This window comes from Myxine glutinosa, chromosome 11, assembly GCF_964187855.1.
Source record: "Myxine glutinosa chromosome 11, kmMyxGlut1.1, whole genome shotgun sequence".
In the NCBI taxonomy this organism is placed as follows: Eukaryota; Metazoa; Chordata; class Myxini; order Myxiniformes; family Myxinidae; genus Myxine; species Myxine glutinosa.
Genome location: NC_136271.1, coordinates 114,203,886 through 114,220,404, shown reverse-complemented (window position 1 = coordinate 114,220,404; position 16,519 = coordinate 114,203,886). Strand labels below are relative to the sequence as shown.

The 16,519-nt window shown below is 43.4% G+C and overlaps 1 protein-coding gene across 2 annotated transcripts in view; it reads right to left on the bottom strand.

Moving 5' to 3' along the window:
• The window catches only part of TEP1 (telomerase associated protein 1), a 154,481-nt gene that overhangs the window by 81,306 nt on the left and 56,656 nt on the right, over positions 1–16,519 (bottom strand). For both annotated transcript variants that reach the window (XM_068131228.2, XM_068131229.2), the window contains exons 8-16: positions 15,928–16,085; positions 15,351–15,460; positions 15,177–15,267; positions 11,681–11,783; positions 9,023–9,350; positions 4,812–4,883; positions 4,445–4,572; positions 287–349; positions 50–196 (exon numbers count right to left, since the gene is read on the bottom strand). In XM_068131228.2, the coding sequence (XP_067987329.2) occupies positions 50–196; positions 287–349; positions 4,445–4,572; positions 4,812–4,883; positions 9,023–9,350; positions 11,681–11,783; positions 15,177–15,267; positions 15,351–15,460; positions 15,928–16,085 (1,200 nt within the window). The remainder of the gene's footprint in view (positions 1–49; positions 197–286; positions 350–4,444; positions 4,573–4,811; positions 4,884–9,022; positions 9,351–11,680; positions 11,784–15,176; positions 15,268–15,350; positions 15,461–15,927; positions 16,086–16,519) is intronic.

Genomic DNA, 16,519 nt, shown 5'->3' with positions numbered 1-16,519 from the left:
AAACATGAAAAAAAAATAATCACAAATGGAGAAATATTTGCTCCTTCACCTGACTGTCAGAGGAACATGTGGAGTTGTGGTCAAAGAAAGTCCATCACCGTGGAGAAGTTTTTCCTCTGGAAGTGGGACGTTGTACACCTTATCCATCATGTCGATGTGGCCAAGCAATTTTGCGCTACCTCGCTCAGCAAGAAACCTGCGACCAGTAGGAATCAACATTACATAATACAGAGCTGTACTACAAGCCAAAATCACCACTTCAGGTCATGTGATGCACAAATCAGACCTGAATATCTGCTCGCTGTAGCCATGCAGGTGGATGTCATTGGAATCGTTTTTGAGTGGTTTCCTGCACCGGCAAAGTAAATAAAACTTGATAATGAGCCAGCTGCTTCACAACACTCAAACATTTATCAAACTAAAACGGCACTCGGTAGAGCAAAAACATCCAACAGGCTGAACAGTTTATGGTTTGTATTCCAGATAGGCCGGATATGGATTCGGACCTGAACCAAAATTGAATCGGCTTGTTCTTATCACCTAACCAACTCATTCACCGACTTTTGTCACATGTCGTCCACAACCTTTTGAAATATCATGCTATATATCATATTGGCCCCATCTCAGTGGTGAAGAATCACTTAAAATAATTTTTTTTTTAAATTATACATCGTATCTGGATCCAGATTCGGATCTTCACCAAAATCGAATCAATTTTTCCTTGGCATACACCCAAACTGTCCAAGTTTGGTCCGATTCCATCCACAACTGAGATGTCCTGTTCACAAGCAGACAGACAAAAAAAAAAAAAAAAAAAAAAAAAAAAAACAAGGATTAAAATAACCTCCGCCCACCTTTATTGGCGGAGGCAAAAAAAGAAGGCTGTTAATCAATTGACAGTTCAGGACAGATATAGATCATAAAATGTAGCTCATTGAAACCATCAAATCTCACTGCAACCGATTCTTATTTCATATAATCGAATAGCTAACCAAACACGTACAGTACAACCTCTGCAAGAAGCCATTGGACAAATACTACTTCCCTTTGTGATGTATGTAGCATGGGTGGGAAAAGGAAAACTCTATTAGCCCCCGTGGGACTCAGTCCGAAACGACGGCTTATGGATTTGGTCTGGTCCATCCGTCCTTACGTCTGCAACCATATATCGGAGATTCATGGACCGATTTTGTTCATACTTGGCACAAAGCCAGTATACATGTGCACATCATTTTGTTTCGCTATGCGAACACAGATGGCCGACTGGCAGACTGGCAGACTGGCAGCCATTTTAGTTATAAAAAAACCCAATATTGACCACGTCCTCAACCATTCCTCGGACATGCATTTACCGATCTTGTTCAAATTCGGCACACAGATAATGAATGATGGATAACATATGCACGTCATTTTTACGGCGTAGCCCATAGCCATAGGGCAAAGCCGTCAATAACAGTGTTTGTCCGTCCGTAAGTATGTATGTATGTATGTATGTATGTATGTATGTATGTATGTATGTATGTCTGTCTGTCTGTCTGTCTGTCTGTCTGTCTGTCTGTCTGTCCCCTCAAACGTATACCAATCAGAGCTGAGGACATGGTCACATGACAGGGTGATGTGATTGTCTGATGTCATTACGGTGGTAGGGTGATGTGATTACGTCTGATGTCATTACGGTGTTCGGGCGGCTGACTCGCATGCCGCCATTTTGATTCCAATTTCGTTTCGGCCGAACATATCGTCGAACCTGTCATATATCACAATCACCATACTCTACCTTAACGTTCTCCATTCAGCACAAAACACAAACAAATCGATTGTTAAAATGACCATCAAATATCAAAAGCATAAGCGTTACGGGTCTAACGATGACACAGTACTTATAGGCCTTAGGCTTCATACCTTCATGACTCAGCTACAGGCCGCTTCGGATCAATTAGCCCAGGTTTATAAATACAGTAGTATTGTTTTCGTCATAATAATAATAGGGTTAATACTAATAATATAGTGAATATAATCGTAACACTGCAATCCCTTTGTCGTTATTGCACAAGTTTCTAGATTGAAGCGGCGTAAGGTTGGTTCATTGTTGACTCAAAACATAGAATAAACTAATACAGGGATTAGCCGGTATCGTGCCTGTGTCTCGTGGTGAAAAGAGTCCTTCAGTTGTGCAGTTTTGTTTTTATTTTAATTCATATTTAAATTTAACCAACGAGGGATTTCCAATGCTTCAATGTGGATTCATAATGACTGTCCAGACACCTTGAGCTCCTTGTATCGCACGGTTCTGTGCTGGGGTTCTGCCTCTGAGGCATACGTGGTTCTGCAGTGACCGACCCTCTGATGGTCTCGATGCAGGGGAGGTGCACCGTTCCCCCCCCCCCCCCCCCCCCCCCCATGCATGGACTGTGGTGCCCCTGTTCGTGGATTTGGCTGTTTTTGTGATGTCCGGGTTCATGACCTTTCGGTCCGCTCTTGCAGTGGCAGGAGATTTATGGCGGTGGGTTTCATCTGTGGGGTTTTGAACAAGGATCACAATGGAAGAATGCCTGAGAACTTGCGAGTCGTGAGTGGTGCCATATTCTGGGCTCTGCATTTTTCCTTCATGCCCGTGCCATCCTTACCTAGCAGCCCAGACGCGAACTGCCCTGGATTTCGACGGATTCGACCCCTGGCTGTGCCCCTGGCTGAACCCCTGGCTGTGTTGCACACCCGACTCTCCGTTGCATGCTTCTCCTTGGTGTTGTGGGCGACGTTTTGGATCTGCCTTGGCATCACAGATGGGCACTCTCTTCCTGCCACGGCTGCTCTCCCTCTGCTCATGACTTGATCTTCTCGCCATCAGGCCCACCACCTAGCTCGTTCCTGCCCCAATCCACCCCTCGGCCCGCTGCTTAGTCTGCACGTGGACCTTGGTGTTCTCCGCTGCTTGTGCATGGGACTTCTCCGTGTTTTTCTGCACAACACACACACAACAGGCATTTTAAGGCCATTTTCCATGCTAGGGCGAGGGTTAGCCTTCCATGTTTTTCTGCGCAAACGCTGAGGATATCGCCAAAGTTGTGGGATGGAGGTTGGGGAGACAGTCAATGTCGCAGCCTCCATGGCTTATTCGGTCTGGTTAAACTTAATGGGGAGGCCTGGTACAGCTTTCTTTATTTCTTCTTTCTCGCTACTTTGTTGTGCACAACTCCGGATCTACTCGACCACAATTGATTGTTTTGAACTACTTCATTATTTTGATATATTAAATTGCAATACTTTATATTGCCTTTTATATTTTCCTTCTGGCCTTTTTGTGTTGAAATAACTTTATATTGGTTTATGCATTTTACAACTTGCATCATATATTATTATTATTGTAATCAAAATGTAGTATTTGTAAATTGACTGTAATTCAGCCTATGGGTCAGAAAGTCTTTTTGGAATAAACAGATTATTATTATATTAATATTATTATTATAATACAGTAGTATTGTTTTCGTAATAAAATAAAATTTTAAAAAACCACCTTTAGAGGCCATTTTCCCCCGCAAAGCGGGGGTTGGCCTTTTTCGGTCACCGTGGTTGTTGTTGTTTTTGTTGGTCCCCTTTTTGAAGCAATGTTTTACGGCCAGATGCCCTTCCTGCCGCCAACCCTGTTTGTCGCCTTTTTACGACAAACGGGGATTTACCAGTGAACTGGTACTCAAACAGTACAAGCAGGGTATTTCGTAATAATAATAATAATAATAATAATAACATTAATACGAATAATATAGTAAATATAATTGTAACACTGCAATCCACTTGTCGTTATTGCAAAGTTTCTAGATTGAAGTGGTGTATGGTTGGTTCATTGTTGACTCTAAACATAGAATAAACCAGTGTCTCAATGCAAAAAAATAATACTACTTGCATTATTTGCTGTTATCCCCACCCAGGTCATACTATCCTCTTACTAAAGTATCGAACAAGCCCGCCTACGCCGTTGTTAGATTTTCGGTCTTGTTTTTTGAGATCAGATCCAAGATGGCTGACTGGCGGCCATTTGGTTACTCAAACGTGTCCCCATCGATTTATCGACATGTATGGACCGATTTTCTGGCACAAAGGCAATACATGAGAGTATACATATACAGAAGATTTTGTTTTGTGACCAGACCAAAGATGGCCAACTGACAGCCTTCAACTCCGTACAGCAAAATTACTAAAACCAAGGCGGGAGTTAAGACGTTTTGTGTCTTTTTCTTCTTGTTACACATCACATCAATTGGACAGTCCTTTATTCATGATGGAAATGAATACAGCTGGAGTATCACCAATACAACCTTGAGTGTACCTCGAAGCCTGCACATCACTTTGCATACATCAACATTATCATACAAAATGTTGAGCGTTTGTTCTGCAGTTTGGTGATAACCAACTTGCACCATATGTTGGCTGGAGTACGATAGCTTACCGGTACGACTCAACTAGGTTGGAATAGACCAGAAGTAGACCTGGATACACCAGACGACGGTATTGGGCCACCAGGCGCAAAACCTCAGGATTACGATCATGCCGAGTGAGTACAACCAGGCGCTCCACCTGGGCCAGTACATTATGGACAATTATCGTAATCAACAACAACCGACATTTACCACATAATCTACACTTTTCTCGCTTGCAATCCTCTTTGGATACATCGAAAAATTAACGATTTTTTCCCAAAATGCCATGCTTTAACATTCCGTTACAAAGACAATCACAACTCCTCTGGAGATCCCCATTTTCAAAAATTCATGTGACAGATTTTTCCTACACCTGAAAACCAAAATTAAACTCACCTTTTGCTTCCGAAAAATTAGATGCCAAAGAACATCACTTGGGAAAACAGCGGTATCCCCAAAATCGAGGTCCTGCAAAAAAACGCAGGATGCATTACACAGGCAGCACAAAAGTGGAAGGAGATTTAAGTGTTTTTCACTGAGCGTACCGATCAACTGCTCGTGGTGGATTTATTATGACCGTTTGTCATTTTGTACTTCTTGATATGCTCAAAACAGTTACACATTCTCAAAATAAAGTTGATTTTTGACTCCAATAAGGTTGAAAACATCCATCTTAGAAATAAGAACTTGTTTGCTTTGAAGAAAGGTAACATGTGCACAAGTAACTTATACAATTAACAAATTTCAGGGTAGCTATTAAAGGCAACTAAAAACACCGAGAATCTAACAGCGGCGTAGTCGTAGTACTCTACTAGCTGCAACATACAGCACATGACAGTAAAAACCCATGACAGGTTCGACCGCTTTGACGACCTCTTCAGCATGTATGGCGTATAAATTAAAAATAAAATGTCGGCCGGTGGAGTCAGTCGTCGTACGCCATAATGACATCTATGCATAACGTCTATGCTTTCCATATTTGATGATCATTTTAACAATCGTTAAACCTCGACTCTGATTCTGCAACTGGACCAGACGGCATCAGCCCACGGGTCTTAAAATCCTGCTCTGCCGCTCTATCTCACCCTCTCTCTGTTCTTTTCACCCTATCTTTTGCTCAAGGTCATCTGCCAGCATCCTGGAAATCAGCTAACATTACCGCTTTACACAAAAAAGGTGCAAAAACAGATCCTTGCAACTACAGACCAATCAGCCTGCTCCCAATTATCAGCAAAGTCATGGAATCCATCATTGCTTCGGATATGAAATCTTTCCTCTTCTCCAATGGCATGATCTCTGATCATCAATTTGGTTTCAGACCAGGTCACTCTACTCTGGACATGCTGCTTCTGCTGTCTCAACAATGGATGGAGGTCCTCAATGCCAAACAGGAAATCAGAGCTGTCTCCCTTGACATATCAAGGGCCTTCGATACGGTCTGGCACCCAGCTCTGCTCACCAAACTCTCCTCCTATGGTATCCATGGAAATCTCCATGCATGGCTTGCGGACTTCCTCTCTGGTCGTAGTCAACGTGTGGCCCTGAATGGATTTCTCTCATCTCCCCTTCCTGTTCAGGCTGGAGTTCCCCAAGGAAGTGTGCTGGGCCCTGTGCTTTTTCTGGTCTTTATCAATGATCTCTCTGACTCTCTGGAAAATCCTCTCTATCTCTTTGCTGATGACTCCACTCTCTGCCGCTCCATTCCTCTTCCCTCAGATCGGCAGTCTGCAGCCTCCTCACTCTCTGAAGACCTGGACAAAATCACAGACTGGTCAAACAAGTGGAACATGTCTTTCAATCCTGCCAAATCTCACTCTCTTACTATGTCTCTCCGAAAAGATCGACTGGACAACCCTCCCATCTACTTTCTCAACAATCCTCTCCAAGAAGTTCTGTCACTCAAGCTTTTGGGTCTCACTATCTGCCATGATCTTTCTTGGGAAAACCACATTTCCAAGCTGGCCTCCAAAGCCAGTCGCCGACTGGGCATCCTCCGTCGTGCGAAGTCCTTCCTCGGCACACCTGAGCTCCTCACCACTTACAAGGCTTTCATCCGCAGCTCAATGGAATACTGTTCTCCCCTATGGGCTGGTGCTCCTGCCTCACACCTGGCTCGGCTTCACGCTGTTGAATCCAAAGCTTTCAAAATCATTGGAATCTCCCGCGATGAAGCTATCTCTGAGGGCCTTTCACTCACTCACCGCAGGCAGGTGGTCTTTCTGTCTTCTACCGACTCCTCTCCGGCCTTGCTCCCCCAGCTCTCTCTGTGCTCTGTCCCCCAAATATTCCTACAGGTCGCACAAGATCTGCCAGCAACCCTCTGATGGTTAAACTGCCGAAATCTCGGCTCTCTGCTCACCTTCACTCTTTCATTCCTCTTTTCTCCCGCCTGTGGAACAAACTCCCACACTCCCTTCAATCCCTCTCCTCCCTCCAGGTCTTTAAAACAGCTGTTCACCACCATCTCTTATCTTCCCCCATCCATAACCTTGATCTTTTCTACCCCCACTAATTCACCCCAGATCCACCTTGTTTGAAATTCCAACTTATTTCCTGGAAATCCCGGCAGTGTCCATATGTTTATACCTCTCCCACCCCCCCCCCCCTTCACATGCCTCCCCCCCTTCACATGCCTCCCCCCCAAAGCCCTCTCCCTCCCACAGATCTCTCGATGTCTCCATGTCTCTCGGTCCCTGCTCTCAAATGTTGTGTTTGTGTCCTTCCCCCTCTCTCCCCATCTTGTCTACCGCTCCCGATGTTATTTGTTTTATGTGTCTGTTTGTCTTTCTGTGTGATTAATGTTCGCTCTCTCACGAGCCTCGATCTTGTATACAAAAAAAAAAAAAAAAAAAAAAAAAAAAAAAAAAAAATCGGTTTGTTTGTATTTCACACTGAATGAAAAACGTAAAGGTAGAGCATGGCGATTGTGATACATGACAGGTTCGACGATATGTTCGGCCTGAACGGCATTGGAATCAAAATGGCTGAGTGTGGAGTCAGCCGTTAAATGCCATAATGACATCACCCTGTCATGTGACCAAATCCTCAGCTCTGATTGGTATACGTTTGAGGGGACATACATACATACTGACGGACAAACACTGTTCTAGACGGCTTTGCCCTATGGGCTACGCCGTAAAAAAAAGTAATTAAATATTCATGTGGATATGCACACACCAGTAGCAAACCCATAAAATTCATCATGTTGAAACAAAGTCTAATTTTCCTCCCAATGTGATGCAAGATAGCCTATTATCCATCACTGTGAAGGGTAACCAAATGAAACACAACGTGCAATACATAGCAAGGGTGTGCATTAGCCAGCTGTTGTTGTTGTCATATTCCCTTTATAAGGGGTGACGTCCGATGGCACCAAGCTCCTGCCCTGCCCTGCCTTGACCACGATACTCCTCCACTCACCTCCGTCCTCATCCTCAGCCAACTCTCTCCACCCTCCAACCTCCCCCACTTTACATGTATTCCTCCTCACACAATCCTCCCATCTCAACTGAACCGCGGTCTACCTCTTTTAATGCTACCTTGTTCCCTTAACCTATGCGTTCTTTTTGCCATTCTCTTCCTCCATCCCCACCAAATGTCCAGCCCATCTCAGCCGGCATTTCACCAATCTCCCCGTCAAGCTCATCTGCACACCAATCTCCTCCCTCAGTTCATCCATTCTTCTGACCACCATCTTCAATCCCACAATCCCCCTTGACCCAGTTGGTCTCGCAAACCCGCAGCCTCTGTTGTTGTCTCTGTCAGAGCCACTGTCCCCAGACCATAAAAGTAGGCCGGTGTTACACAGGACATCATGCCTGCGAAATACCAGGGTGACATTTTATAGATAGGCCAAGATTCAAACCCAGACTAGACAGCTGAGACACGAATGCAAAAACCTCTACCTTACACTTCCAAGCTTTTATTTCTACTTTTAACACTAAAACTAACTATTCCTACTCTCTCAACATAAAAATGCTTGACCAAAATATTTTTTTATAATAACAAATTCACTCTGCCTAAGATTGACTAAAGAGCTGGGTTTTGCAACACCAGTTGCAGCAATTTTTGTTTTTGCCATGATATGCCAAAACCCGACAAGGGTCTGTCTACTCCAACAATAAAGATCGGCGCACTGTTATTCAATCCTTGTTACTCAAGATTGGAAGGAAAAACCAAATTTACACACAAAATATTGCACATATAACCAGGAGGAACAAACATAACAGGAGGGAAAATTTCTTTGCAATTCATGTCTCCTACTGCTCCCAATGAATGTTCTTGGTCCAAGCACTCAGCAATTGTGAGCCACATACAGTAGGACAAATCGTTTTAGCTATGCAAAGCTACCGAATATGTTGCAGTTTCTGTAACTTATCATCATAAGGCCATGTACCAAGTTTCAGTTCAATAAGTTAAAGGGTATGGGGGGAAAAAGCATAGAAAACCACAGGTCAGACAGACAAAGACAGACACACAGCAAACATATAGTCCCCTTTGGGGAAACTGGTATGGGACTAATAATGCCACGACATTAGTGTCCCATGGAAACACAGCAATCAAGTACTTTTACAACCATTACAAAGTTTGAGAATACACATTTGTACCTGCTTCTCCAACAGTCGCTTCATGTTCTCCAGCACAGTGCCGGTCTCTAACTGAACTTCACAGCAACGCTTCGCACCATAGAGGAACAGATGTGCTTGCTCACTGCAGAACTTGATCATGAGACCTATTAGCGCTGCCACATCAATAATACGGCGTGACTTGCCGAGACCACTTCCTCTAGAACAGAAGGACATCTCCCGAGAAAAGTTGCACAAAATTATAGTGGTTCCAGGCAGTCGGGGGATGTTGTAGGTTGTCGCAATCTTCAAGGCAGTATCCAGTGCAGAGCGGTAACGTTGGATCCAGCTGGCAATGTCTGTGCAGCAACTATGGTTGAAAAATGGGCAAATTAGGTTTTTGTGTTGTTGTTGGTGATGGTGGTAGTGGTGGAGATGATGGTGTTCGTGGACCCTTAAATCCAAACCCAAAGAGAATACAATAAATAAATAAATAAATAACTACAATAGCACCAAGTAGAATGCATGCCTCCTCCAGGCTTACATTTTGTAGCCCACTGATAAGCTGCTTCTGCATCCATACCTCAACCATAATCTAATCAGCTTGTTATCGTCACCTACCAAACTCATCCACCACCAGGTTTTGTCCGAATCCGTCTACAATCTTGTCTCCCTCTTCTAAAACCTGGTGGCACCTTGTTAAGTCTGTCTCTAGAGGATGCTCCACTTCCATCCCCTCCTTCTCCTCAAATGGCATGACAGCCAACTCATCATGACAGCTCATGAGAAGGACCAGTGCCTCAATTTTGTGTTTGCTTCAAGATCTTGCGTCCCCAACAACTTGCTCTCTCTGTAACCACCCTTCCCAGTTGAACCCAACTCCTCTTGGACTGTCTTTTGCACATGAGAATGGGGAGAAATTTCTGGCAACCGTTGACTCTGATTCTGCAACTGGACCGGACGGCATCAGCTTGCGTGTCCTAAAAATCTGCTCTGCTGCTAGTCCTAAAAATCTCATCTGCCCTTTTCACTCTATCATTTGCCTTAAGTCATACTCCATATGCTTTGAAGTCAGCCAATATCACTGCATCATATAAAATGGTGCAAAAACGAATCCCCTTAATTAAGACCTATTATATTATCTTTTTCAAGGTCATCAGCAAAGTCATGGATTCCAATGTTCATAGTTGATATGTCTTTCCTTTTCTCTAATGGCCTCATCTCAGATCACCAATTTGGATTCAGACCAGGTCACTGCACTTTGGACATGCTGTTTATACTCTCCAAATAATGAATAGAGGTCCTTTAATGTCAGAAAATAGATCAGGGCCATTTCTCCAGACATATCTCAGGCTTTCCATGCAGTCTGGCAACCTGCATTACTCTCCACACTCTCTGCCTATGGCATCCAATCCACTCATTGCTTACTGACTTTCTCCACTCTCATATCGCTTAACAGAATCCTTTCATCTCCTCTATGTCAAAGCTGGAGTGCCCAAAGGCAGTGTTCTGGGCCCTGTACTATTCCTCATCTTCATCAACAATCTCTCTGTCTCTTTGACTCTCTGGAAAATCCCCTTTATCTATTTACTGATGACTCCAACCTCTGCTGTGACATCCCTCATCCTTCAGACAAACAGGCTGCAGCCTCTTCCCTCTTCAGACCTTGATAAAATCACAAGCTGGTCAAACACTTGGAATACGTCTTTCAATTGTGACAAATCTCTATCTCTATTTATATCTCTCCAAAAGGTACATCCAGGAAGACCCTCCCATGCATACTTTCCTAACAAACTTCTTGAGGAAGTTCATATACACTCATAATCTTGGGTCTCACGAGCAGCAACCATGATCTTTCTTGGACAAATCACATTTCAAAGTTGGCCTCCAAAGTCAGTCACTGACTGGGCATTCTCCATCGTACAAAGTCCTTCCTTCGCACACCTGAACTCCTATCCACCTACATGGCCTTCTTCCACAGCTTGGAGTACTGCTCTCCCCTCGGGGCTAGCTCTCCTGCCATCAGCTTGACATCAGGGAAACAAAGGCCTTCAATATTATTGGAATCTCCCACATTGAAGACCTTGGTCTTCTACCACCTCCTTTCTGGTATTGCACCCTCTGCTGTTTTGTGCTGTTTTCCACTCCCTACCCATCCCCGGGTCCCTGCAGGGTACACACGGTCCACCATCAACCCCCTTCTCATGAAACTACCTAAATCTAGGATCATTGCTCACCTCCACTCATTAGTTGCACTTTTTTCCCCCCACCTGTGCAATCAACTTCCACACTCTCTTCAATCTCATTCTTCTCTCAAGGTCTTCAAGACACCTGTTCATCACCATCTCAGATCATCCCCAAAACCATGAGGATTTCTACTCACCAATTAAAACGCCCACCCCCAAACCCACCTCCTTCCAAATTTCCAGGTTTTTTTGCCCCCTTTCTGCAGAGTTTGCTTCTGTATCTTGTACAAAACATGCATCCTCCCCAACCATCCATACTTTCTTTCCTATTTGTCCGAATCTCCATTTTGTTCTTCAAACCAGCTGTTATTGTGGTTCCCTCCTCTTTCTGATGTTCTTTTTGTCATGTTACAAATTGGTCCTTTCTGTGTTCTAACTCTTTCACAAGTTTTGACTTTGTATACAAACATAATAATAAAAACTACGAGCTTTAGATACTACCGACTACACTTACCTTAGCTTCCGCAGTATCTTAAGGCGGTGCTGGAGTCGAATACGTATTTCATCTTCATATGACATGCCCCGCATTTGGTGACGCACGCTGAGCAATGGAGGGACTGACAAATATGAAAAGAAAAAGGTAATTCAAGCCAAACAGTCATGAGCTTAAACTATGTGCAGTTTATAATTTGAAACAATCAAAATAGACGTTGCTCAAAAACAACATCAAGCAAGTATTTCGATAATAAAAAATGTATGCAAAGTAAATATTTGCTTTATCGGAACATTTACACAAATTCCCTCTATCACAGCATCAATTCAAAGGTTAGGGCTTGCAAATAGATACAACAGTTTTGAGCTGGGATAAATCTTCCGATTCAAAATGCGCAATAAATGGCAAGAAAATAATAATAATAATAATAATTCATTTATTTTGTATAGCGCTTTTCCAGAAGCCCAAAGGCGCTTTGACAGAGTGGAAAACATAATGCATAACAATACATGAAAACAACAATTGCAAAAAGACAAGAATCAAGAAAACAAACAGCAGCGATATACGGCATATATATAAGACAAGAATCAAAAAGACAAGACAAGAATCAATAGGGAAATATTTAAAGCAAAAGGAGGGAGAAGGAGAAGAGATAGTCAGGGGTTAAATGCTGTGGGTTGAATGTTGAATGCAGCGTTGAACAGGTGGGTCTTTAGTGATGTTTTGAATGTGGTGAGTGAGGAGGAGTCTCTGATGGTGTGAGGTAGTGAGTTCCAGAGGGTGGGAGCAGCGATGGAGAAGGCCCTGTCCCCCCAAAAATAATCTCCCAATTAAAGCAAGTTGCTTTTTTGTATAAAAAGTTGAGGCTCACAAAAGCTAGAACAGAGAAGTCCAGAACAAGAGAGAATTAGAACAGTAATTGGTAGAGAGTGCACCTCTGCCAGACTGAACAGTTTACGTTTTGTATCCCACTGACAGGCTGGCTCTGGATTCGGACCAGAACAAAAATCAAATCAGCTTGTTCTCGTCACCCAACCTGTCGTACCCAGTACCCAGTCATACCCAGGTGTTCCTGGACTCTGTCCTTCTCTCCTGACAAGGTGGAGACGTTTTTGTCAAACCTCGACTCTAATTCTGCAACTGTACCAGACGGCATCAGCCCACTGGTCCTAAAATCCTGCTCTGTCGCTCTTTCTCACCCTCTCTCTGTTCTCTTCACCCTCTCTTTTGCTCAAGGTCATCTGCCAGCATCTTGGAAATCAGCAAACATTACCGCTTTACACAAAAAAGTGCAAAAACAGATCCTTGCAACGACAAACCAATCAGCGTGCTCCCAATAATCAGCAAGGTCATGGAATCCATCATCGCTTCTGACATCAAATCCTTCCTCTTCTCCAATGGCTTGATCTCGGATCATCAATTTGGATTCAGACTTGGACATTCTACTCTGGACATGCTGCTTCTGTTGTCTCAACAATGGATGGAGGTCCTTAATGCTAAACATGAAATCAGAGCCGTCTCCCTCGACATATCACGTGCCTTTGATACGGTCTGGCACCCCACTCTGCTCACATAACTCTCGTCCCATGGTATCCATGGAAATCTCCACACATGGCTTGCAGACTTCCTCTCTGGTCGTAGTCAACGTGTGGCCCCGAATGACTCTCTCATCTCCCCTTCCTGTTCAGGCTGGAGTTCCTCAAGGCAGTGTTCTGGGCCCTGTGCTTTTTCTGGTCTTCATCAATGATCTCTCCGACTCTCTGGAAAATACTCTCTATCTCTTTGCTGATGACTCCACTCTCTGCCGCTCCATACCTCATCCCTCAGATCGGCAGACTGCAGCCTCCTCACACTCTGCAGACCTGGACAAAATCAAAGACTGGTCAAACAAGTGGAACATGTCTTTCAATCCTGACAAATCTCACACTCTTAAAATGTCTCTCCGAAAAGACCGACTGGACAACCCTCCCATCTACTTTCTCAACAATCCTCTCCAAGAAGTTCTGTCACTCAAGCTTTTGGGTCTCACTATCTGCCATGATCTTTCCTGGGAAAACCACATTTCCAAGCTGGCCTCCAAAGCCAGTCGCCGACTGAGCATCCTCCATTGTGCGAAGTCCTTTCTTGGCACACCTGAGCTCCTCACCACATACAAGGCTTTCATCCGCAGCTCAATGGAATACTGTTCTCCCCTCTGGGCCGGTGCTCCTGCCTCACACCTAGCTCGACTTCACGCTGTTGAAACCAAAGCTTTCAGTCATTGGAATCTCCCGCGATGAAGCTCACTCTGACGGTCTTTCACTTGCACACTGCAGGCAGGTTGGTGGTCTTTCTGTCTTCTACCGACTCATCTACAACCTTGCTCCCCCAACTCTCTCTGTGCTCTGTCCCCCAAATATTCCTACAGGCCGCACAAGATCTGCCAGCAACCCTCTTATGGTGAAACTGATAAAATCAAGACTCTATTCACCTTCACTCTTTCAGTCCTCTTTTCTCCCGCCTCAGGAACAAACTCTCTCACTCTCTTCAGTCCCACTCCTCCCTCCAGGTCTTTTAAACAACTGTTCACCACCATCTCTTATCTTCCCCCATCCAAAACCTTGATCTTCTCTACCCCCGTTAATTCACCCCAGATCCACTTTTTTGAAATACCGACTTCTTTCCTGGAAGTCCGAGCAGTGTCCATGTGTTTTTTTTACCTCTCCCACTCCTCCCCTCCCCCTTCCCATACCTCTTTCCCCCAAGCCCTCTCCCTCCCACAGATCTCCTGATGTCCCTGCTCTCCATCTTGTTTCCCGCTCCCTTTATCATATGTTTTATGTGTCAGTTTGTCTTTTTGTGAGCAGTGAGCTCCTACACGAGCCTCGGTCTTGTTTACACCAAAAAATATATATATATATACTCATTCACCAAGTTTTGTCATAATCCAGCCATAACGTTTTGAAATATCATTTTTGGCCCTATTAACTCAATGGTGAAGAATGAATGAATGAATGATCGTTTTAAGGCCATTTTCCCCGCTACAGCGGGGGTTAGCCTTGCGGGCCCCATGACAATCATGGTTCCCTGTTTGAGGCAATGTTTTTATGGCCGGATGCCCTTCCTGACGCCAACCCTCAATGGTGAAGAATCACTTGTAAAATTAAAAGATTCCTGTATCCAGATTCGGATCTTCACCAAAATCTAACCACTTCTTCCTTGTTGCAGACCAAACCTCTCCACCAAATTTCGTCCAAATCCTTCCACAATTTTGGGAAATATCCTTTTCACAGACAAACAGACAAACAGGGGTGAAAACATAACCTCAATCCACCTTTGGTGGTGGAGGTAAAAACTGATGATTATTTTGTCACATTATATCAAAACAAGAACGGCACTTGGAAGCAAGATTTTGAGAACCAAATAATATTGTTTGCAATTAATTTCGGAATTATTTTGATGCCAAAACAAGCAAGTCGGCTTGTTATTTCACCCAATTCAAAGCAAAGGTGACTCATGAGAAGTCCATAACAACTACCTGCTTTTGGAATATTCTTTTCCAAGTCCTCAAGCACCTCAAAGGCAGCAAAGAAGCGGAAAGGAAACTGTCGGCTACTAACAACAGCTTTCTGTAGGAAAAGTTACAAAAAAATTAAGCATCGAATTCATACGACGGTACACTTTGCTCTAAAGTCTAATCGGTCATCCCCACCTTGTCGGTCAGTTTGTCGAGTATCTTTTCATGATGCTGGATGCTGATTCCAGCAAGCAAAAGGTTCCGCAAATTTCGCAACATTGCCATGAAAGGTAGCTTGCCATCATCTAAAATTGTTGCATGGTCAAAAGCAGGAGGGGGAGAAAGGTGGAAACAAACAAAAAATAATTGTAAAAAAATTGGGTTGAAACAAACCAAGCGAAGGCACTACCAATCAATCCCAAAGTGATTATGCCCCAATGACAGTGAGGTATACATAAAGTAGACATCAACACCATATTTACAGGCTTAGGTGAATTTAAAAAAAAATCAAAACTTTTTTTTCGAAAATCCTCAATAATGAATGAAGCCTTTAGCTGGATATAAACCTACATCCCCTGTGAAATCAATTCAGTAAGTTTGGCAAATCACAATTAACAACTGGAAATCTGAAGAAAAATACAATTGTCATTGCGATTTCATGCAACAAAATAAGCAACAACAACAAGAGTCAATCGGCATTTGTATCAACTAATCATGTGTGCATGATAAAGCATCTTAACCTTCTTCCATTCCCTTCCAAATTGCCTCGTACCGATTAGTTGTTCCCACACAGCCGCATTGTTTCCTTTTAGTGGAAGCTGGGTTTCCCAAGTCTGAGGCACAGCAAGATGCATTCGACAATTTGCTCGGTCTGCCTGGAAAAGACCTGGTAAGCCAGAACTCCGAAAAGCCTCCAGGTCTGCCGGATATCTGAAAAACAAAAAGCAACTTCCAGCAACAATACACCACTTAACCCTTTGAGGACCACAAGCACCGTCAAAGTAATTTTAAGATACAAGTCCAATTGTATTATTGGTTTGGCTATAATAATCATGAATATGAATTGAAATTCAAGAGTACACACGATGAAAATCATACGTTTTTCTAATCAACAAACAAAGAAACAAGAAGATGTCATGCAGAGCATGACACTTGCAAAATCTATTCCCTCCCCAAAATAAAAACTTGCCATGGATACATCAAATTGTCCATTTCATCAAGATTAAAATTGACGACATTAAATCAAAGCTCAGGTCAATCGGATTAAAATTGATGATTTTTCAGATTAAAATTGATGATATTCGAAGTTTGATATTGAGATGACCTTTTGACCTCAAAAAAAGTCTGTTTCCCAATTCAGTGAG